Source organism: Nothobranchius furzeri, chromosome 19, assembly GCF_043380555.1.
Source record: "Nothobranchius furzeri strain GRZ-AD chromosome 19, NfurGRZ-RIMD1, whole genome shotgun sequence".
In the NCBI taxonomy this organism is placed as follows: domain Eukaryota; kingdom Metazoa; phylum Chordata; class Actinopteri; order Cyprinodontiformes; family Nothobranchiidae; genus Nothobranchius; species Nothobranchius furzeri.
The window spans coordinates 3,934,751-3,958,435 of NC_091759.1; the positions used below are offsets into that span (position 1 = coordinate 3,934,751).

General features: G+C 41.3%; 1 protein-coding gene across 1 annotated transcript; it reads right to left on the minus strand.

Annotated features, from left to right (window-relative positions):
• Nucleotides 1-229: 229 nt before the first annotated feature.
• LOC139064262 (uncharacterized) lies at nt 230-23,682 on the minus strand. The gene is made up of 2 exons (XM_070547456.1): nt 23,191-23,682; nt 230-22,425 (listed from the first exon to the last, which is right to left on the minus strand). The coding sequence occupies exon 2, from the start codon at nt 16,030-16,032 to the stop codon at nt 9,982-9,984; it is 6,051 nt and encodes a 2,016-aa protein (XP_070403557.1). The 5' UTR covers nt 16,033-22,425; nt 23,191-23,682; the 3' UTR covers nt 230-9,981.
• Between the last annotated feature and the right edge of the window lie 3 nt (nt 23,683-23,685).

Here is a 23,685-nt window from a genome sequence, read left to right on the forward strand (position 1 = left end):
CCAGGTACAGATAAGCACCAGAAGTTTCTAGATAACAAGCAAAGACAAGCCATACACAGTGAGTTGATAAGTAAAGAAATTTTCTTATCTGGTGCTGGCACTCTAGGTTGTTTTATGGCAGAGAGCGCTCACTACGTTTATTACGGTAGTTTACCTTTGGCATTAGAGGAAGTGTAGTTCCATGCCTTTAATGATTATTTTAAACTTTAAAATAATCATTAAAGGCATGGAATGCTAATGTTTTTGTATTTTAATTTAATTTTATTATTATTATTATTATTTTTTTTTGCCAGAATGTAAAATGACTTTTTACATAGCTAATGCAAAGTCACTCAGACCCCCACCGCTGTTGGACTTAGTGAAGTACAGCTGACATGCCAGCCCTGCAATCTGCTTCCAGCACATTTCCTGCATGTTTTAGATCACGAACACAGCTGATTTGTTTGATTTAGTGATGAACTGCACCTGTAGAAACTAATGAAGGCTAAGGAGACATTTCAGCAGTTAGATAAAGGTGTCATAAAGATGAATGCACAGCGAGGAGATAAGATATAGCACTAGGGGGTGATAAAAGCAAGCTAAAACTGCCTAGTCTCCCTTTAATGAAGAAACAGCAGCAAGGAATTTCAAGTTCCTACACGTGTTTGTCTATTTTGGGGAAAAATGCTAACTATTCTGATAAGAACTGCAAGCAAACAGTTAGCTTAGCATGCTAAATGCATGCTAAGTCATAGCATGCAACTCAACACAGAAAGGACCACCGGCAGTGGCCACAGTCTTTCACCTTGTGAGTACAAGGACAAGCTCTAACAGCAGGGGTGTGCATATGTTTTGGGGAGTCGGGGGGTAAAGTATCAGTACCAATTTTAGCTGAAGTGGTGTAAAATTAAAGCCAGAAACATTCAGGCATGCAGAATGTGTCTGCAGCCTGGTCAATGAGGGTGCTGACAATTCTGTGAATAATCACATCATGCATATTTGTTCTTGAAACCTGAAGCCATATTTTATTGAAGATTATAAAACAATTAGAAGTTAATAACTGTCAATATGGAACTATTTGCAAATAAAGAATTCACTTTCTGGTTCTACGTTCAAATATTTTTTTGCATGAATCTAAAAACAGCAACTCTGAGCGTGAACAAGCCGTAAACTGAGGGAGGTTGTGGGATAATTTAATGAGCTATTTACAAACAGCTGAAGGGAAGCTGCTATACTCACATTATTCAGTGAAGCTCAGAACATCTGGCGTCAAGGGTTTATATTCCCATTTGAAAAGTGTGGAGACAATTGAACCTGAATAATTACTGAGGTAGATGTGCGAGCAGCAGCCTGGGGAAGTTATTAAGCAGCGTTACCAACAGCAAACTGATCAACATCAGTAATGAGCAGGAATTGGATTTAAAGAAAGGAAACAGGGAGAATAAATAGAAGGAATTTCACAGAGATTCTCATAAAGTGTAACAAATATCCTAAGGGCAACTTATTGACAGCACAGGAAAGGTAAGACAGCGCACGTGCTTCTGTAAATGGCGTCATTGTGACAGTTTGACAGTCTGCATGATTTAGAGTAAATATTAAAATCTTTAGTGTAAATTAAACTTCTTCCTTCTGATAATTCCAGAACATACTTTTTTTATGCACCCATACATAATCACCACCATTAAAGTTATTACAACAAAATAATGGTACGTGGGATTTTTGATAGATTTTTATGGTATTTTTCAATAACTTATAACCCTAACACATCAATTCTACCATTTTCTAAACATTAATGACTAAAGGTAATGATTCTGTTTGACGTCTTCACCGTTCCGGCGGTACAAAGGTTATTCATAATGAGAAATATAGATGCAATTTTCAGATTCATTTGTTGTCGATCCAAAGCATGTTAGAAGCATGGTAGAACTAATTTGATGCTTAGGCGGGTGAATATTTCCAGCCTCGTTGTTCAGGCTGTTCAATATTCTGCCTGAAGGAGGGAGGGTGAAAGATACAATGGCAAATCTGGAAAGCAAGCTAGCTTAAATGTTTTTTTATTATTATTCAAAAGCATGTGAGTCTGTTTGAGAAGGGTCAGATCAATGGCATGCATCAAGCAGAGAAAACATCTAAGGAGATGCAGAAACGACTGAAACTGGGTTAAGAACTGTCCAACGCATTTTTAAAAACTGGTCTGATGAGTCCAGATGGACCCTGTTCCAGAGTGATGGTGCATCAGGGTAAGAAGAGAGGCAGATGAAGTGATGCACCCATTAGGGATGTCCCGTTCTGATATCGATATCGGAAGTAATTCGATATAGGCCTAAAACGAGTGTATCGGACGGCATCAAAAATCTCCGATACAAGCAGTCCATTGAGGTTCACATTTTTGCAACCAATGGCTAAAAATTTTTTTTTCTTTTTTTCATACTTAATGGTACTGGCTCTTGTTCTCTAACTGAGTAATATCACTTGATCAAGCCTTTCATATATTCCACACTACGAAATGAGTTAAAGCATGTATGATTTGTGCTGATTTTTTATCAGATTGATATCGGTATCGGCCAATACTGAAGGCTGCAATATCAGTATCATATTGGAAGTGAAAAAGTTCTATCAGGACATCCCTAGCACCCATCATGCCAAGTGCCTACTGTACAAGCCTGTGGGGGCAGTGCTATGATCTGGGGTTGCGTCAGTTGGTCAGGTCTAGGTTCAGCAACAGGATGTGCTCCAAGAATGAGGTCAGCTGACTACCTGACTATCCTGAATGGTCAGGTTATTCCATCAATGGATCTTTTCCTCCATGATGACACGGGCATATTCCAAGATGACAACACCAGGATTCATCGGGCTCAAATAGTGAACGAGTGATTCAGGGAGTATTAGACGTAATTTTCACACATGGACTGGCCACCACAGAGTCCAGACATTAACCCCATTGAGAATTGTTGGGATGTGCTGGAGAAGGCTTTGTGCAGCGGTCAGACTCTACCATCATCAATGCAAGATCTTGGTTAAACATTAATGCAACACTGGATGGAAATAAAACTTGTGACTTTTCAGAAGCTTATCGAAATGCCATGGTGAATGTGTGCTGTAATCAAAGCTGAAGGCAGTCCAACAAAATATTGTGTGTGACCTTTTATTTATGTGGCAACTTTTTTGGCCAGGCAGTGTATTTTGACATTTTTTCATCTTTATGGAAGGTTTTTATTTTCTTATTTATTTGTTTTTAAATGTTTTATTGTGCTTGTGATGTGTTTAGTGACAGTGAAATTCTCCAATTTACAGTCAATTCACTTAGATATTAGGGGTGTAACCATACTTGTATTTGGATTTAAATTTTTCTGTACAGACAGCTGCAATTGGCACAGAATGTGTACCAATTTCCCACACGGATGTTTAATCACATAAGCAATTAGCAACCAACACAAGCAGCTGTGTCCAAATTCAGGGGCTTGCATCCTTCGAAGACCTGACCTAACAGTCCACGTAGGCTGTTGTTGGTACCAGGCACCAGGCACTTAATTGACCAGAAAAATTGAAGTGAATGACTAAGATTGGACCATTTTACATCAAGCATGTGTCCTGTTTAGCAACCACGATGACGCTAAACAGAAGTTAAAACTAAAAGCTGTAATGTGAGCTACCACTACCTCTAGCGAGAGGGTGGCTGCAGTTAGATTAACATTAACAAGGGTACAACAAAAGGGAGAAACATAAAATTTATTCTGTGTTGTTTCAAGTGTAGTTAAAGCCAAATCATAGGTGTTGGTTTCCTAAACAGAAAACACTTCATCTGTATTTCACTTTTATTTATTTTTTATGTTATACATTTTTTGTCACGCAAAAATAATTTGTAGGAGAATTTACCACAGAAAAGGCTTTATTTTTCACTTTGTTCCCTCACCAGAACATTAAAGCCAAAATACGCACCGAACCGGGATTTTAGGCTAGCCACTAGGGATGAGCGAGTACACCAGTATCTGTATCTGTTCAACCAACTAAATTATCTGTATCTGTACTCGGAATGGGCGTGGCATAACCCGGAAGTGGGCGTGGTTTAACCAGAAATGGGTGTGGTTTACATCAATATATTATTTTAAGTCTGAAATTGATATGGATTGATCAGAAGTTGCTATATGTATTGTTTATTTGAAAACTATTTACAGAGCAGCCTCAGAATTTAGATTAAATATTTTTGATCACAATAGTAAAGAAACTATTACAGAAAAAGTGTTTCAATAAAATCAGAACATTAACATTTAAGTGCATGGATTAATACATCTGAACTCATGCAGTAGGAACTAGGAAATATGAAATGCTAGAACCAGACACAACTTTATGTATATATTTTTTTATTTTAATTTGATTAAACTGATTTTTTTCTTAACGTTCTTGGCATTTTGCCACACACAAAGTTAAACAAAACAATGTGGATTGAGGTGTGTGTGTCTGAGAGAGATAGAGAGGGAGAGAGAGGGAGTTAAAAAAAATAAATAACCCGACCGGAGCGGAGGTAGTGACTGATGCAGCACGTCAGCTCTGTCTTGTCAAATGTACCATGTAAATTACGAAAAAAGTAACTTTAAATATTCAACCGAAAAAGAGGCGAGCTGAAGAAAACCTAGGGAAAACTGAAGAAACGTGAGCAACAGTGAAGCAATCACAGCGAGATCCGTTACTGTCTGCGTGTGTGCGTGGATGAGCAGGACGGACTGAGCTCCCGGCCGGCTAGAGAGTTTTGTGTGTAGGGAAGGGCGGGCGCTCTATGTGACTGGCCAATCACAGAGCCTGAAGACAGTCAGTTACCCAATGAGGATTTTCCTTCAGCACGATTATAGATATTTACGAGTTGTACTCGTGTCATGCTCATACTCGTCAAAAATGCTTTATCCGTACCGGATACTCGTCTGAAAAGAGTATCCGGCTCATCCCTACTAGCCACACTTGGTAAATACCATGCAAAACCACTAATGTAATATATTCATGGTAACTAGGGATGTCCCGATCAGCATTTTAGGCATTACCATTATTGTTGTAAATCCCATGAAATCAAAATCTCACAGAGATTATAGGTCAGCTTCAGTTTAATGTTTTGAACAAAAGTAAAATGCAACAGACTAACTTGGTACAGTATAATAAAGAAAGGTGATATCAATATTGCCCTCCACCATAGACATGAATATGTAGATGCCACATTGGGCTCTGGAGAGCATAACAGCATTGTCACCATATTTTGTTTAATAATATTTATATTTTAATGATCATGCCATACTTTGTGTCTGATTTTATGAAAAAGCTTGATAACGTGTGTTTTAGTGGGGTAAGCGCCTTTCTCAGTAGAAATGAATGCACTGGGGCGAATGGAGACCCATCTAAAATGGTGGCCGGTCATTACGGCAGCTCTAATAGGCAACGCTAGCTCACGGGGTATCTACGTACATATGTCTGTGCCCTCTACTTTTGAGTAAACACAGAGTGGCAGGGGAATTTATAACGCCAACCCCGTTCACAAGGAAATGCTAACTTACTCTCGCTTTGTTGCTCTTTTTATTCTTTGTGTATTTTGTGCGTATTTTAATGCCATTAAGGTGGGTGCAGCTAATGCTAGCTCTACTGCAGCTCACTTCTTCACAGGAAACGTGGGTTCTGCTCCAGAATTACGCTCTGGAGAGAAAATGGAGATATAAACCATCCACCCTTCGTGATTATGGGAAATGGACGAGCTATGCGCTGACCTGGCTACTGCTGCACTATTGAGCATGATGCTTTTTTACAAAGAGGTGGATTACATAACAAGTTCACAACAGACTGAGTTTTCCCTGGAAGGATTTAAACTCACGCGAGCCGACAAGAGAGAGGAATTTGGTATGTGCCCCAGACATCTTAAAAAAATGTAAATCGCTGCTTGATTCATCATGCATTTGGCTGACTTCTTTTCGAAAACCATCCACTGACAGACCGTAAACAGGGTGAGACCATCACACAAGAAAAGAAGCCCTCTACGTGAGTTTTTTTTCCTGGAAGTAGCATATGGTAACGTGCTCATAGCGTATTTCGGAAGATCGGCAAGACTCGTCATTTATAATTGCGGATCTCAGATCACTGAAAAATATGAAAAAAAAAAATCGGCCCGATCCGATCACGTGATCGGGACATCCCTGATGGTGACCAGTGAAGAGAATTTAGTCATTACTTGGGACATTTGAAGTACTTAGTCATAAAAACTCTATTAAAAGGTTACCAGTAGCGTACAGTATTATTACTGGATGAAGTGCTCGCAGTAAATTATCGCAAACAGAACAAATCACTCTGGCATGTTGTGTGGTAAATGTTTTTGTTTTAAGAAGAATGACTAAAATTTAAATTCATCTTCATGCAGTCAGGGAAGAAAATGTCCATCACCGCCTTTAACAATGGTCGGTGTTTACATAAATGAGCTAGGAATAAAACAGCATTTAAAAACAAACAACCCTTTTCTTTCTGAAGCGTGTGCGTCTAGCAGTGAAAACGCCTGCTCCATACAGATAACCAGGAGTTACTGGCCTCCATGCATCAAAGACGCCGCTGACTGATGCAGCTGTGTGGTGAAAATGTGACCCTCGCAGTAAACGCAAAAACAAAACCATGAACTAAAATCAGCGTCTGAGACACGGGTTCACTATGGCACTGCGTGGTTCCTGCCCTGGGCAGTTACTAACGCTCACATTAATCCTCTTTACAGGCTCCAGAGATCGATTACAACATGTCAACACAAAGAACAAGCTTTAAAAGATAGAGGGGAAAAGGACGTTTGATGCTATTGATCCGTTTTCTTCTCAGAATAATGGCATCTTCCGCATAACGTCTTTTACTCTCAGTAGACGGCTGTGATCATTGCCCAATTCCAAGAAAACAAGTCATACCTGTGCAAATGTTTTATAGGAAAAATATTTGTGCTATTAAAACAGCTTTAAACTCAGGTGAGTTGAAGCAGGGTAACAACTAAAGCATGCAGGATAGCGGCCCTCGAGGTACCAGGATTCCCGACCTGTGGTTTAAATGAAGTTGAATGACATTAACACCCACAGAAAGTGCACTAAATGATTTATTACTGTCATGTAAGCTAAATTATTAAAGGGAAAGTCACCCCGTACCAGAGTCTTATGCCTGAGGCACACCGGAGGTGGACATGTCGCACCGTGACTCAGAAGTGCCGCGCCAAGGCGCTGAAGATAGGCGCCGGTTCCATCTCAAGTGGCGCTGAGGCTCTTTACGACACGGTGGAGTACTTTACAACTGACATTACGATGCAGAACAGCTTTGCGTCACAAACCCAGCCGCAGTTAGATAACTTTAAAGTACTATTCATCTTAAAATATTTTAATAAATAGCGTACTTACTCACTGTTAATGAATTAGTCTCACAAAACACGACGGCAAGTCTGATCACGTATAAACATAACAAATATAAAGTCCTGCGTGATTTTGCAACTATCACGCAGCTTTCCAAGAAGCGCTCAGCGGGGCGGCGTAGCGCATCCTGTGTGATCACTTGACTTCTCTAAGTCGCGGGCCCAACATGTCCGCCTTCGGTGTGCCCCAGGCTTTACTCCACTTCCACTTCCTGTTTGAAAAATGCAAGAAATGCTGTAACATGGCAGATAGAGAGGGCGGAGCCGCGAAAAAATGCACAGGCTTTTGACAACAATGTGACATCATACGGTACCAACTAACGTCATAGTGTACCTCTTAGCCAATAGCGATGGCAGATTTAAATTCTAATGCAGTACAGAGGTTTAACCTGAAGAGGGCGCAACACGGATAGTTTTAGGCAGAAGTTTTAAATTTGAACTAAGACGCACTAAAGTGCCAAATTATTGACTACACGTGTCTAACACACGATTAGACACTCATTTATATTATTTATCAGAAAAATATTGTTTATTTGGAGGTGACTTGCTCTCTAAGAAACTCCCATAAGTTATGATTAAATAAACCCAAGTTCCAAGCAAACACACAACTAAAATCAATTTCTCTTCCACAATCACAGACAGCCCAAACTAAAACAGAAAAGTCAAGAATTTGTTCAAGTTCTTTAAAAATGAAAGTCTGAGGGGAGAAACAGCTTCAGAGCTGGAGGGTAACTATGCTGTAGGTAGTCTGTGGAAGTGCTGAAGGTGCAGAGTCAAAAAGTCATCGGATTGGAGGAGATCTGGGGTTTGAAAGGAGTTCCTTTTCTCCACATATTCTCTACAATCCAATCAAGTTAGTTCACTGATATGATAAACTTTGTGCTGAAGAAACCAGGAGAATGAGACTTCTAGATGTGTTGGAATTCCAACTGACCCCCAAGAAAAGGAATGTTTCCAATATTCCAGAGGAAAATAAAAGGTTATGAACTGGGTTCATACATCCATCCTCCAAATAAAAATAAATACTCATCTCACCTTGGCGTTAATGACAAAATGAACCATGAAACATCCATACCAGGTGTAGCTAAATTCTCACATCATTAATATTCAATTTTCTAACGTTTTGCCCTGTAGATTTAACACTGTTAGCCGCATTGATTTTTCCTGTTCCCTTCTCGTTTTCCACACTTCTTACAGCCGTTTTGGATCAGTATTATTCAAAGATTCGATACTGAATTACTGCAGAATGTGAGTCGCAGGCAAACACGCCGAGTGAAAAATGCCCTAGGATGGCCTGAGGACTTCTGGCACTGGGAGAGGCAGTAAAAAAGATGAAAAATCAAGCAGCAGATAAATGAAGGCAGCTAGAAGGGAATGAAGACTATGAGAAATTCAAGGGAAAATGACTGGAAAGTCAAAAAGCATGGACGGATGGGAGAAGGAGAAAAAGAGGATGAGGAATGCATTAATAAGTAAAACAAGTAGAAGCTTTAATGACTTTACTTTCTTCTCCCTGCATCACCAAGAGCTTATGGGCTTCAGGTGTGTGTTACGCGTACAGCGTTTGATACGATAATTCATTTTTGGCGCATTCGTTTCTGGCGTCCTCTCAAGATGTGAAAACAAGCAGCTTCAATATTTCATAAAGTTTCTTACATCAGTTTTACAACATGCTCAGATTAGAGAGAGAATCCTTTAAAGTCGCTCGTCTCACTTAAATGCACATAATTATTTTCCTCCAGTCGTGAAAAAAGCAGCATCGGCATACGGAGAGTGTCAAGTCCTGCACTGTTTTGTGCTTCCCCACTTGAGAGGGATAAACATCCACCACAGAGTTTAGAAACTGGATTTCACTCAGAGACCGAAACAATGCTTCACTTTTTGCTTTTATGTTTATTTCAGCATGTCAGCATGTCAGCTCAGGTCAGCTCAGGTGAAAAACCTTCAATCAAGCAGACATATAACCTTAAATTAGATTTACAGGGTTTACATAATTACCTTTAGCATTACTTTTTAAACAGTAGTTTTAAACATCAAATAGTTCCCTTAGAAAAATATAAGCTACTTATCATTATCTTTTATAATTCATCTTCCATTGAAACTAATCACAGAACCCAAAAATGAACAAACAACTGCAACAAACAACTTGCTGAAACATTTTCAGATAAGTAATTCTTTTACTAACTGGCAAATAACAACAAATAAAGATTATACCAGCCAAATCAACAGAGACTCAATTGTTTGGGCCACGCCTAGGTAAGCAAACAAACAAACAAACAGGTCAGGTTTCCCGCCCAACCGCCTAACCAGCAGCAAAGTCCGTACACAACCAGCAATATATTATATATTTATCTTACCGGCTGCCTCTCTGATTTTGGTGGATGTATTTAGTTCTGAAGTCACTGAACGGCTGACTCAGAACACCATGCTCTCTGGTGAAATTACAGCTCAGAGGTGTACCACCTTTATTGTCCCCATGGAACCCCTTCTGCTGAACATGGTTCCTAGTCTGAAAAAAGTCCAAGCCTGACTTAACACCTCCCACTCGATCCTTCCGTAATATCCATGGGAGGATCGTCAGTTTGTTGATTCTTCTTTTCAATTTAATGTTCCGTTTGCTCTTCAACTGGTAACAGGACGATGAGCCTTCGGACATCTCTGTGTAGGACGACGGGTTGGAAATCCTTTCCTCTCCCTTGAGTTTGTCCTCGTTTCACATGCTTTATGATGGGGGTGCAATAGCTAGGAGAGACCTGCACTTGGGCGTCCCTTACAATGCCTTTACTGTCTGGATTTACTCCAACGACTCTTCCAAGCTTGAAGTGACCTTTTAATGCATTCTGGTCACTTAGCCAGACAATATCCCCAACTGCAACATTCCTATGGAAAGTGTGCCACTTGCTTCTCACAAAGAGGTTAGGACCAGCAAGCTGACTCCAATTCCTCCAAAACTGTGTCACGATGTCTTGCATTTTCCTAAGTCGACTGTAGGGATAGGTGGGAAAGTTGAAGGTTTTACAATCCCCACTCTCCGATGCTCGGCCGAGGAGTAGAGAGTTGGGTGTTATGTACTCAATGCAATCCTCTCGGCTTTGTGTCCTTGCACCAATTGGACGCTCATTTGTCAGATTTGCTGCAATTTGTAGGGTTGTTTGGAACTCGCTGTAACTGAGAGAGGAGTCTTTGCCAATACCTTGAAGAGCTCTTTTAACAACTCGTACAGCAGCTTCTGCAGCTCCATTTCGATGTGGCGAATCAGCAGGAAGAATTTTCCACACCCACTCAGTCTCCTTTTTGGCTGCATATTCCTCCAGACCGGTTTTATTTATACTGTCCAGGAACTGGTAAAGTTCTTTCAGAACAGGTCTTGCCCCGATGAAGTTAGTTCCAGGATCGGACCAGATTTTCTTCGGGTGCCCTCTAATCGCAGTGAATCTCTGATAAGTCATGAGGAAACTTTCAGATGACAGACTGTTTGCAATGTCAACATGAATGGCACGACTAGCCATGCAACAGAATACAACACCCCAGACCTTCATTGAGACTCTTCTCTTAATGTCATCTCTTACTTGGTAAGGGCCAAAGAGGTCGATGGAGGTGAACTCAAAAGGCGCTGCTGGCCCACTTCTTTCTGTTGGCAGATCTCCCATTACTTGTTGACAGGCTCTCGCTTTTGCCTTCCTGCAGGTTATGCAACCATCGACAATCTTTTGGGCAAGTCTTCTTCCTCTCACAACCCATGCTTTTTTCCTCATCCTTAACAGGGTCCCAGCCACTCCATCATGGGCCTTGTTGTGAGCTTCACGGGCTAGCAAGGTAGAAACCCAAGCATCATAAGGCAGGATGGGAACTCCAAGTTGATCATTGTTAAAGGACTGGACCCTTCCACCACAAATGAGCAATCCAGAGGTCTGGTCTCTGTAAACAACCAACCTGTCCATAGTGGTACTTGGGATTGCCATGCCTTGTTGTGCAGCAAGGAAAATATCTCTTAAAGCATCCTGTCGTTCGGCCACAGAAATAATTCCTTTCAAAGGAACCGCCTCCCACTTTGACTGATCCACACCTGGTTTTGATCTTAAGAACCTTTTTGCAGCCCTCCAGACACATGCAATGGTCTTGACCAATCCGACCAGATTGCTGAACTGTCTAAGGTTTATGAGGTTTTGGACTGAAAACCGATGAGGAGACCTTCTCAGGTCTGACTGGATTTTGCTTTGATCCTGTGTTGACCCCACTTGCTTTCCACTTCTCGTTAGAACAGCAACAAATGCTTTCTTTTGTAGTTTAGTGATGCTGTCTCTAGCAGTAGATGCAAGTTCTTTGGCAGATTTGATTGGCCATTCATGTATTGGCAATCTCAAAAATGCAGGGCCTTCCTGCCATTCAGACCCTTCATCCAGGTCATGGGGCTTGGCTCCTCTTGTGATCAAGTCTGCGATATTTAGGGAGCCAGGAATCCACCACCAGTCTTGAATTTTTGTGCTGCCTTGAATTTCTCCAATTCTGTTGGCGAAGAAAGTTTGGAAACCATAACTTTCTCGCTGTATTGCCCCGAGGACTGTCTGACTATCAACAAAATGGTACCATCTTTCAGCCTTGATCCTGCTATGAAGCTCAAAGAATGTTTTCAGCCGTGACGCAAATACTGCTCCACATACCTCTGCTTTGATGACATCACCCTTCTGATCCAAAGGTGTTAACTTGGCCTTTGATTCCACCAACCTAATGATTGGGCCTTCTTCTGAACTCCACCTCAGGTACATCACTGCTCCGTAGGTCTGTTCACTCCCGTCAGAGAATGTGATAGCAACAGGATCATTGCAGACTGACAATGGGGTTAAAGCCCTGGGAAATTTGATTCTACCCAGTTGGGCATACTCTTCAAAGATCTTTATTGCGTCTTCCCTGAGTTCTTCAGTAAGTGGTACGTCCCATGTCTCTTTCACAAGGTGGTTTGAACCATCTTTGACTTGCTGGAATGCTCTTCTCACCAACATAGCTCCTTTTTGCTTTGCGGGAGTCACAAGGCCAACAGGGTCATACAGCCCCGATAGTTGACTAAGGAGAACCCTTCGTGTTAAAGGGTTTGGTGTTTGGGTTCTGATCTGTTCTTGCAGGAGGTCTTGTCCAAGTCGTATCTTTCGCTTTCTTTTAGAAAAATTTATTGCAGTCATGACATATAGTTTATCTTCTTCTACCGCGTAACCTAGTCCAAGTGCTTTGTTTTCATCATCACTCATCTGGTTTGGGAGAATAAGAGCATTTGTCTCTGATTTTTCTTTGTTCTCTTTATGGTCTGTCCTGCCATTTTGCCCCGAAAAGATCCAAGGTTTAAGTTCAAAGCCTCCTGCCTTTAAGATAAGTTTCACGTTTGTTGTGATAACTTTAAGTTGGTCAAGGCTTTTGTGTGATGTGAGGATATCATCAACATAGCTGTCGTGCTGAATAACTTCCTGCTCCTCTTTCAAATGAGCAAAAGCTGGGAGTTTTGCAGTTTCACGCATTGCTACTTGGGCAATGCACCCTGCTGGCTTGTCCCCCATGTTTACTCTTGTGACTGCATATTCTCCAAGAGTTTCCTCTTCTGATTCTCGCCACAGAAATCTGTGAAGATGCATTTCTCTGTCTTCCAACCAGACAGAATTATACATCTTCCTTACATCACCAAGGGCAGCATATTTCCCGTCCCTGAATCGGAGGAGAACAGCACGGATTTGGTTAAGGACATCTGGGCCTTTCATGAGAAGTTCATTTAAGCTTACACCTTCAAATCTCTGACTACTGTTCCACACCACTCTCACTGGTGTTGTCACAGAGTGTGGGTTTAAAGATATGAGGTGGCTTACATACCAGACTGGCCCATTCCAGTTTGAGAGTGCATCTGTTGATAACCGTACTGCTGCTCCCCGGTCAATCATCTCATGAAGTTGGGCAGCATATGCAACTTTCCATTCAGGTTCTTTGTCAAGCTGTTTTTCGGTCCTAAAGAATGTAGCTTGGACTCCTTTTTTGTTATTTGGTAAAGAGGTCGGATCCTCAATCCAAGGATATTTGGCATGCCAGTGAGGTTCCTTGCTATGGCTGTCCTTCATGATGTAAGTGAGACCTCCCCTTATGACTTCTAGTTCTCTTTCCTCAGCCAAAGTCATTTCTTTGCCGCCTGGTTGGCAGTTCCCACAGCGGCATCCCCCACATTTTGGCTCGCAAGCAGCTCCAATACTGTCCCATCTCCACCAGTCCAAGAAATACTTGCTTGTAGCTGATGTGTTGGTTTTATGAAGGGCTGTATCTTGACTGCTTGATGCATGTTTTGTCATGGATGTATTTAATTCTTCATATCGAAGAGCAGCAGTCCTCATTGACCTAGCGAAATGGGTCTTTGACATGTGGGCGGAGAAAACACACTCCTCAAACAATTCAGGGTGTGCTCCACCAACCACCTTTCCCAGAGGGCCGTCCCACAGCACAAGGTCCCCGACAGCTTTTACCCTCTGTGGTGCAAGTTGACCTTCTCTGTGGCTGATGAGCAGATTTATTTCCTTCGGTCTCACAAACTCTTCTAGTGGCACATCTGGGAAGAACTTCTTCAGTCGCTCTGGGGATACATGCTCGAGAATATCTGCTATGCTCTTAAGTCCATAACATATCATTTGATGAGATTTGAAACTGCCTTTGGGGGTTTTCACCCTGATCTTTAGGAGGTATCGTTTTGTCTCCACTTGAGTCTTCATGCCTCCAACTCCGTGAACCACGAGTGTGATTTCCTCACCTCTGAGATTTAGCTTCTCTGCGGCCTTGTGGGTTATGTAATTTGTATCTGATGCTAGATCAATGAGTGCACCGATTTTTTGCCCAGCATTAGCTGTAACTTCAAGGAGCATCATGATCACTGGCAATTCTTGCAACCCACTCCTCGTTAAGAGGTTCGATTGGTCTTTCAAAGTACTGAGAGCTCTAGATGCAGTATTTGAAAATACATCTCTGCATTGTTTCGCAAGATCAGGTGAAAGTTTTTTCAGGAACTCTTCTTGCTCACATGTGTAGTTCTTCATGCTTTCATCTTTCACTGTATGCTCTCCTCTCCCCCTTTGACCCACATCATTTTTCTTTACCTCAGTTTTAGGGCACAGATAGTAATGATGATCAGGGGTTCTTCCATCCTTGCAACTCTGGTTTCTGCATAAGTAGTCTGGCTTGCAGTATTGGCTGTTATCATGGACTTCCAGACATCTTCTGCATGCTCCTAATTTACTTATTGCAGCTTGTCTTTCTGACAGCTTTAATGTACGGAATTGCTTGCAGAAGTAAAGTTTTCTTTTATGGCCTCCGTCGCCGCAAACCACACAACCTGGCTTGTAACTGTTGGTTGACCTTGCCCGGGTGTATTTCAGATCGGGTCTGATGTCCTTTCTGGCCGGCTCTTCATCTTGCAGTTGCTCCAACTGCTCATATATGCTTTCTTGGCCCTTGAGAAAGGCCAAAAGACTGTCAAACCGTTTATCTGGAACCACACTGTTGTCTGCTGCATAGACTAGCCACTCTTTTTTAAGCACTTCTGGAAGTTTGCTCTCTATGGACTTAGTTACAAGAGGATTTCTTATAGCACCTGTATTTCCAAGGTCATTCAAGTCTTGGAGTGCTTTCTCTACAGTTTGAATTAATTCCACAATTTTCCTTGGTTGATGACTTTTAACAGCTGGCAATCTTTGTAATTCTTCGACTATTTCAATAGCAATGGACGTTTCATTCCCAAACCGGTTTGCTAACATACGAAAGATGTCTTCTGCAGTGTTGTACATGGTGAGACGAAGTTCTCTTATAATTTTGTCCTCAATGCTGCTCAGTAATTGGACCTTTTTCACCTCTTTGGACCCAGTTGGTTCTCCTTGTTGCTGCAGAGCTTCCCAATCCTTTTTCCATCTATGGAAATCACGTTTGTTTCCAGAAAATTTTGGAAGGGATGTTGGTTTTAATTTTATAGCTGGGACAAGATAATTAGGTATCGCATCTGCCAGACTTTGTCTCCCAGTATGACCTTCTGTTCTCGTTTGGATGAAATCTGCTTTTCTTGAAACCAGTCTAGGGATGTGGAGTTCAAGCTTTTGAAGGTGACTCTGCAGGTCCCTCTGCTCTTCAGGAGGAATCCATCTTTTCCACCTTCTATAAACCTCCATTGCTGTCATCATCAAATCTTTCAGGTGACTGAGGATGAACTCATATGCCTCCTGCTTTGTATCGGGTTGTACGTCAGCTGCGAACTCACACTCTGCCTCTGCTGCTTTTACAGCTGTGGATACTTCAATGATTCCAAAGTTTTCCCAAAGAGTGCTCTGGATCAGACTTTTAACTTCATTCAGCTTCTTCTGACATTCATTCGCAGTCTTTTCCAAATCATCTTGCTGCTGTTGAGTTAATGACTCTTCCTTAACTGTGGCCAACTCCAGCTCTAGAAGGAGAGCAGCTTCTAGATCCTCATTAGCTGCCATGACATTCTCAGCCTCTGATGTGAGTTTGTCAAAAGTATCTTTAAGCATCTCCTCAGTCATATCTTTGTATGACCTCAATACGCTGTTGACCCGGCGAGTGAAAGATCTTTTGGCTGTTGTTCTATCTGCCTTCAGTTGCTCAAGTGACTTCTCTAAGTCAGACATTCTGCACAGTCAGGTTCTTTCCTTTCACTCCCAGCCGGTTTTTCACTGTCAAGTCCTGCACTGTTTTGTGCTTCCCCACTTGAGAGGGATAAACATCCACCACAGAGTTTAGAAACTGGATTTCACTCAGAGACCGAAACAATGCTTCACTTTTTGCTTTTATGTTTATTTCAGCATGTCAGCATGTCAGCTCAGGTCAGCTCAGGTGAAAAACCTTCAATCAAGCAGACATATAACCTTAAATTAGATTTACAGGGTTTACATAATTACCTTTAGCATTACTTTTTAAACAGTAGTTTTAAACATCAAATAGTTCCCTTAGAAAAATATAAGCTACTTATCATTATCTTTTATAATTCATCTTCCATTGAAACTAATCACAGAACCCAAAAATGAACAAACAACTGCAACAAACAACTTGCTGAAACATTTTCAGATAAGTAATTCTTTTACTAACTGGCAAATAACAACAAATAAAGATTATACCAGCCAAATCAACAGAGACTCAATTGTTTGGGCCACGCCTAGGTAAGCAAACAAACAAACAAACAGGTCAGGTTTCCCGCCCAACCGCCTAACCAGCAGCAAAGTCCGTACACAACCAGCAATATATTATATATTTATCTTACCGGCTGCCTCTCTGATTTTGGTGGATGTATTTAGTTCTGAAGTCACTGAACGGCTGACTCAGAACACCATGCTCTCTGGTGAAATTACAGCTCAGAGGTGTACCACCTTTATTGTCCCCATGGAACCCCTTCTGCTGAACATGGTTCCTAGTCTGAAAAAAGTCCAAGCCTGACTTAACAGAGAGATTGTTTTCTGTCAAATTTAGGAGGGAAAAATCTGAGGTTTGACGAAACTTTCTATAAAAGAAGAGCAAATATGGTTGATTTACCCTCAGTTTCCAGGGTTTTCACGATTTTACCATCAGCATGGTTAATGAAAGAAAACCCCACAATGGTCACAGAAATAACTGGAATCTGAGAGAAGTAATAATAAATAAAAAGTTAATGAAGTGTAACCAAGTCAGACATTGCTTTTCAACCATGCTTCTATAGAGCTCCGGGAGTTGACGTCACTTCTCCCGGCATGCAACAATTCTAATCGAAACGGCGCCATATTGGCAGGCAGAAGCCGGCAGCTGGACTATTTGTTATTGTCAGAAAACTCAATCAAACGGGAAATATGGTAGATTCCTGTTGTGCCCCAGGATGCAGAACAAATGCAGATGACATAAGGAATGAGCCATCTACAGGATTCCCCAAGATCCGGAGCGCCGCAAACATTGGATGATTGTAGTAAAACGCGCTAGTGACCGGGCTAAAATGAAGCTGTGGGATCCTGAGAGTAAAGGTTTTCGCTTATGCAGCGAACACTTCATATCAGGTACTTAAACCAACGTTTCCTCAACTGTGTATGGTATTTATTTTAAATGCTTTTATTACGATTCTTAGTGGGCTTCCTAAACTTATTTTGGCGTGGCTTTTTCTGTCTCATTACTCATAGCAACAAGTAAACATCATGTAAAAAATGCACTTTGGATTGCTATTATCTGTCTCACCGAGACAGATCTCAGACAGATCCTGAGACGTTCCTGCCTGACATATTTCTTTATTCACGGAAAAAAATCTGACTAGTGATTTCTCTTGGCGTTCAGTTTATACATTCAAACAGCACAGCACTCTACTTAAACTTCTTACGTGTAAATCTGTTACTTGTCCATCCATCTATTTTCATCTGCTTATCCAGAGTCAGGTTGCGGGGGCAGTAGCCTAAGTCGATAGGCCCAGACTTCCCTCTCCCCAGCCACTTGGGCCAGCTCCTCCGGGACAATCCCAAGGGGTTTCCTGGCCAGGTCCGGTAAGAAGTCCGCTCTGACAGCTTCTGGCGTTTTTAAAACGTATCCCAGGGGCACGGTAAGGGTCGGAGATGTTTAGTCTATTTAATTTCTGACTATATAAACTCCGACCAAGTAAAATCCAAGCCGATCCCGTTCATGTTCATGTTTACGATCCGTGTTTGTTTACCTTTTTTTCCTGCCAATATGGCGTCTACTAACTGAGAGTCACGTGGGGTCCGGAGCTCTATAGAATTATTTAACCCTTTAAGACCTGCCATAGAACAAGTTTGCCAGAACTTTGATTTAAATTTTTACATGCTGTGGTGCCATTTTCTGGAGTATTTTAACGTTCTATACATCAATACAACCCTTACATTCTAAATTTTAATTATATAAATGTAGAATGTTCATAGCAACAAAACATTTTACTAAAAATTGCAATTATCTACACAGAAATTGAAATTTGTTTTTTGTTTTTACACACATTTTTCATCATACAGAAATGCCACAGCTTTATCCCTCAAAATTATCAATGGAAAAAAGTTTCACACAATCCTTTCAAACAACCACAAATTTATTTGAAGTGCTTCCATAAAATAGTTTCTGACATACACTCATTTATATAAACTGTAACAAAAAACGAAAACATAAATAATAATAATCTGCAGGTGTCCAACATAATAATGTTGAATATTTGTAGGTTATTTTCCTGTAGTATGTAGTTTTCCTTTTCTCTCAACAATAATAATAAAAATAATAAAGAATGTTGCACGAATTTATACGTGAGGAAACAGAAAGTGAAACTTAAACATCACCCAGCACTGTAATGGTGTCAACTGCTTGGAGGAGAATGTACCGTTTGGCGGGTCCGGGAGTCATCAAAACGTTCGTAGTGGTATGTGTGTGTGTGCCGGGAGTTTGTAGTGGGTGTGTGATGTGTGTAGGATCTTTTTGTCTAAACGTTTTAATGAGAAAAAGCGCAAGAAAAAGCCGAAAGACTGGGACTGCAAAGAACTACAATTCGCAGAAAAATGATGTCAAAGCAGGTGATTGGGTGAGTGATGATGATGTGACAGTTCACGATGACAACGTGATGATGTTTATTCTAGCGTGTGAAGCCCTGTGAGCTGCAGATCAGAATGACACGGCGTCCGTTTCTGAATGAAAACGCTTTGCTTATTTGCACATTTTGGTTGTTATTTGCAAACTCACTAGCGGAAATACGCAGCACTCTGGGACATGTTCAGTGTGTGAGATATAAGTGTAACTCCTCTGGTTTAATATGCAAAAAAAAACTTTTGTTCTATCTTATATAGTTTCTGTTCTACAAGCATTTGAACACAGACATGCAAATGGGAGCACAGGCGCTCCCGCCGGTCTTAAAGGGTTAAAAAATAACTCATGGAACAGGCTTGGACAAAAATTATTTAAAGCCACCTCAACTGGCTCATCACCATGTGGAGGAGCAGCAGCTCTACTCCGAGCCCCTCTCGGATGATCGAGTTTCTCACCCTATCTCTAAGGGAGAGCGCAGCCACCCGGTGGAGAAAACTCATTTTGGCCGCTTGTATCCATGATTTATTTATTTCAGTCACTAACCAAAGCTCGTGACCATTGGTGAGGGTTGGAACGTAGATCGACCGGTAAATCGAGAGCTCTCTCTCAGCTCTCTCTTCACCACGACAGACCGGTACAAGATATGCATCGTTGCTGCTGCAGAACGGTTAGCGCTTGACAAAGTGAAATTACATTACAGCATCTTTTTATCCAGAAGAACCGCTGATGAATGACACTGAAAATACACGAAATAAAATCCTGTCCACTTCGCAGCAGCTGGAAGCACACCATTGGCTGTGTGCTACACTTCACCGACGTTAAGGTGGAATGCTGGGATCAAAGATCTTTTAAGAACTTTAAACAGCTCCCATTTGAGTAAAGATTCTCCACCCTTGGTCTGGAACACAAACACTGAGGTCTGATTATTATATTTTTTCATTTGTGTGTTATTTTAGTAGCTCAAATATCTAGTAGTTGCTACCTACTGTAGACCAAAGGTGACAGATCATTTGCTGCTGTGGCCCCCAGACTCTGGAACTCTCTCCCTGAGCCTGAGATCAGTGGACTCAGTGGTCTCCTTTAAAAAGCAGCTGAAAACTCACTTGTTCAGGCTGGCTTTGGTGTGACCTTCATCACCCTCTCCTTGTTCTGCTCTCCCCACCTATTCCACCTTCCTCAGGATCCACTGATTTCCCTCTTTCCTATTCACTCTCTCTCTCTTTCTTCACATTTTTAATCACAATTATCTATTTTTTGATCATTTAAAATATATTTTATCATTTTCTAAATTCTTTTTATATTTTACATTTTCTGTTTTTGTGAAGCGCATCGTGATTTTTATCTTGAGAGGCGCAATAGAAATGATCTTTTCTTCTTCTTCTTCTTGTTTTATTATCCAAATTCGTCAGTTCCAGGTTAAAAAAAGGAGTGCGCCTGATCGGGATGTGTATTGGTGAAATCATGGCGATACGATACGTATCACGATACAGGGGAGACGATACAATATATTACTATATATTGCGATCCATTCAGACAGACAATATTAGCGATTGTTTTAGACTGAATTTATTATACGAAAACTCAATAAACAGTCTAAAATTATACTTAACGTGTTTAAGGTGAGGTATCTGAACGTAATAGAGGGATTTACATTTCAATGGTGGAAACAAATACCATTGCACACTGCTGCCAATTAGCGGCTGGCATTTGAATTACACCCAAAAAAAGAAAATACAAAAATGTTTGCATGTAAATTCTTTCAAATATTAGATACACAGCTTTTGAATATCAATATAATATTGCAGCACCTGTTGTATTAACCCTTTGATGCATGAATTATGAAATCTTCAACCATGATTTTTTAACAATTTTTTTTCATTCATCTTAAACAAATTTCATATTTAAATATTTTTTGTAAAATTTAATTTACAAATAATTTATTACATGTCCACCTCAGTGGACAGCGTGCATTCTGAACATGAAATATGTTGGCTTGACTTACTGAAGTACAAATGGAGGGGTTCAAATGCAATAAAGTCTTCAACAGCCGTCCTTAATAGCAAAAATAAATAAATAACAATTTTAAGTACCTGTCCACTGTAGTGACCATTATGCATCAAAGGGTTAAATCACCCTTCTCTGTACATCCTTAGTCAGTTCTTCTTTTGACATCATTACATCCGACATGTTGCTTAGTAACAATATATTTTAAATTAAAAAGTGCTTTACTTTTTAAAAAAGTCTCATTAAGGGATAAGTTAATGCAAACCTAAGAAGTGCAGAAGAACTTCCAATAATGTGACTTTGCCACTTTCATCTGTGCCACGGAGCGAATTTCAATCAGCCGGCACAGAAAACGAGCTGCTGCCCGGCATAAACAAAGAAGAGCCAGGACTTGCCTGCGGTGGTGGTCCAAAAGGCCAGAAAGCCTCTTGGCTTCACTAACAGAGCTAACCAGCGAGTTGATGTGGGTCCCTCAACAGGTGGCAGGTTTCCCGCTCTGAACCAGGTCCGAACAGCCGAGCCAAGTGACTTCAAAGTCTTGACAGATGTCTGTCAGACTCAGAGGAACTGGAGTTTTTACTCCTGCGGCGTTTAACACAACAACACACACTCTTACACACACCACTAACGGTCAGCAGAGCCCTGAGTGGTTCCAAAAGTGGAAAGGCGCCCTCGGGTGTGTGTGTGTGTGTTAGTGTGTGTTCTTAGATATTTATATATCTGAGAATACAAACATAGAATGAAAGCTGGATTCGTAGACAGAATGGTTTAAAACCAACACATTCCTGCGCATTCCCTGCTCCAGTACCCTCCACCTGGTGATGCTACATGATTTTTGAACGATGCTGCAATAATCCATCTATAATAAAAGTGTGCACGCATGTGCGTCTGAAGCGTTTCGCTTGTGGAATAATTCATCCACGTTTGGGTGGGATTGCACTTTTTTTATGTAACGTGGACCGCGGACAATTCATCTACATGAGCAGCAGATTAACCTGCTCACCTAACGCATCCATCACCTGCACATACAGACGCACAGAAACGTACACAGCTCCAGGCAAGGGCAGTGGAGGATCACACACATCTACTTGGAGAAATGCAAAAATGGAGCAATGATTTGTGTAGCGTGACCAAATCTAAAAATTCTAAACTAAACCTATAAGTAGCTTTTTTTCCATTAAAAATTGTCTTGTATTTTATTTTTACATCACTTTCCTATTGCACACTCAATTATCTGTCAACTTTCTCCAGAGCGCAAAAAAATAAAAATAAATCCAGTCCAAGCAAGCATGCGCCGCCATGACAGTCCTCACAGTACTTCCGCTTGTCAAATGCATGTTGTAGATTAAAAGAATATTAGGTTTGCAAAAATAAAACTGAAAAATGACTGAAAGCTCATCAGTTCATTGCTTTATACCTTATCCAGGTGGAAGTTGTGTAATCCCACTTAACAAGTTCTGGTTCAGCCCTGGGTTCTCCACCCAGAATGTCTGGAAAACATCAAGATGAATGAAAAAATAAAGCGGCCTAATCTCAAACTAACCCCCAAAATTCCACTATCTCCGCTCCGGCACGAACTCCGCAGCAAAAACGGTCCCGTTATAGTCAATCAGAGCTGTTCCACTACTGCGGCCGTGCGGCGCAGTGCGCCGCCCGCCGTTCCGCCATCCGGCAAAAATAGGATCGATTCTATTTTTGCCGGATGCCGGAGCACCTCCGCAGTCAATGGACAGAAATCACAACCGCCCAACAGGAAAGGGAGCAAACACAACTTCCATTATTTCACAATAAATCGATAAACAAAAAGAGTTTTTTGTTTCATATGCACAGGGTTAACAATGTTTAACAACTATCAATGGCAGTTGAACTTTAAATGCACAAAATTAAGCCATAAATACAGTTTCCACTATCAAAGTAGTCACACTTTGTTGATCCAAACACTGCTGATCTCTCAACACAAATGATGGGCAGATTAAACAGTTCATTTCGATGCTTCTCCCACACAACGGGTGTTTGGATCCAACTTCCGCGTTTATTGCTCGGACTGTATCGCAAGATCTCGAAAATCCCGCGCATGCTTGTTTGCGCACCTCAGGTCTCCGCACCGGAGCGGAGCCGTTGTAGAGCGGGTACAGTATAATTTGAGTTCGGAAGCGAGCGGCAGCGGAAAGCGTGGGCGGAACGAAGACAGTGGAATTTTGGGGTAACACACCTGTTTTTGATGAGGAGGAGCAGCGGCTCTACTTCAAGCTCACCCTGGATGATGAAGCTCTTCAGCTGATGTAAAGCTGAACTCAGTCATCCCATGAAGTCAGAGATAAGGCCTGTGTCCACTCCGGGTATTTTTACTGGACCTTCAAAGTACTTGTGTGTCTCCATGTACCTTGGGGTTGCTGAGTGGGACTCGAGGTTAACTCATGCTGATTGGTTGTAACTCAGTGGGTAATGGCATGTATAGACATCACCAAACAACCTGCATTTGTAAAATTGTATGAGTTGCTGGTGAAGCAGTGGAAGAAAAAAATAAAAGCCTTCTGTTGAGAAGCAACATGTTTTCTTCAAACCAAAGAGTGTTCATTCAGGAATATAATCTGTGTTGTGTAACATGAAATTGTTTGTTACCCTCAGGAGGTGTCCTCTGTGGCAGCCATTTTGAAGCAGCTAAAGAGGAAGCCCGCCTCTAATGCTGCCTTTATATAGTGAAATGCCTGAGTGGACTGAGGTGATTGGCCAACCTGAATTGGAAGGGG

Excerpts from the sequence above, each read along its gene's own strand:
- LOC139064262 (XM_070547456.1), bottom strand. The coding sequence starts at position 16,032 with ATGTCTGACTTAGAGAAGTCACTTGAGCAACTGAAGGCAGATAGAACA.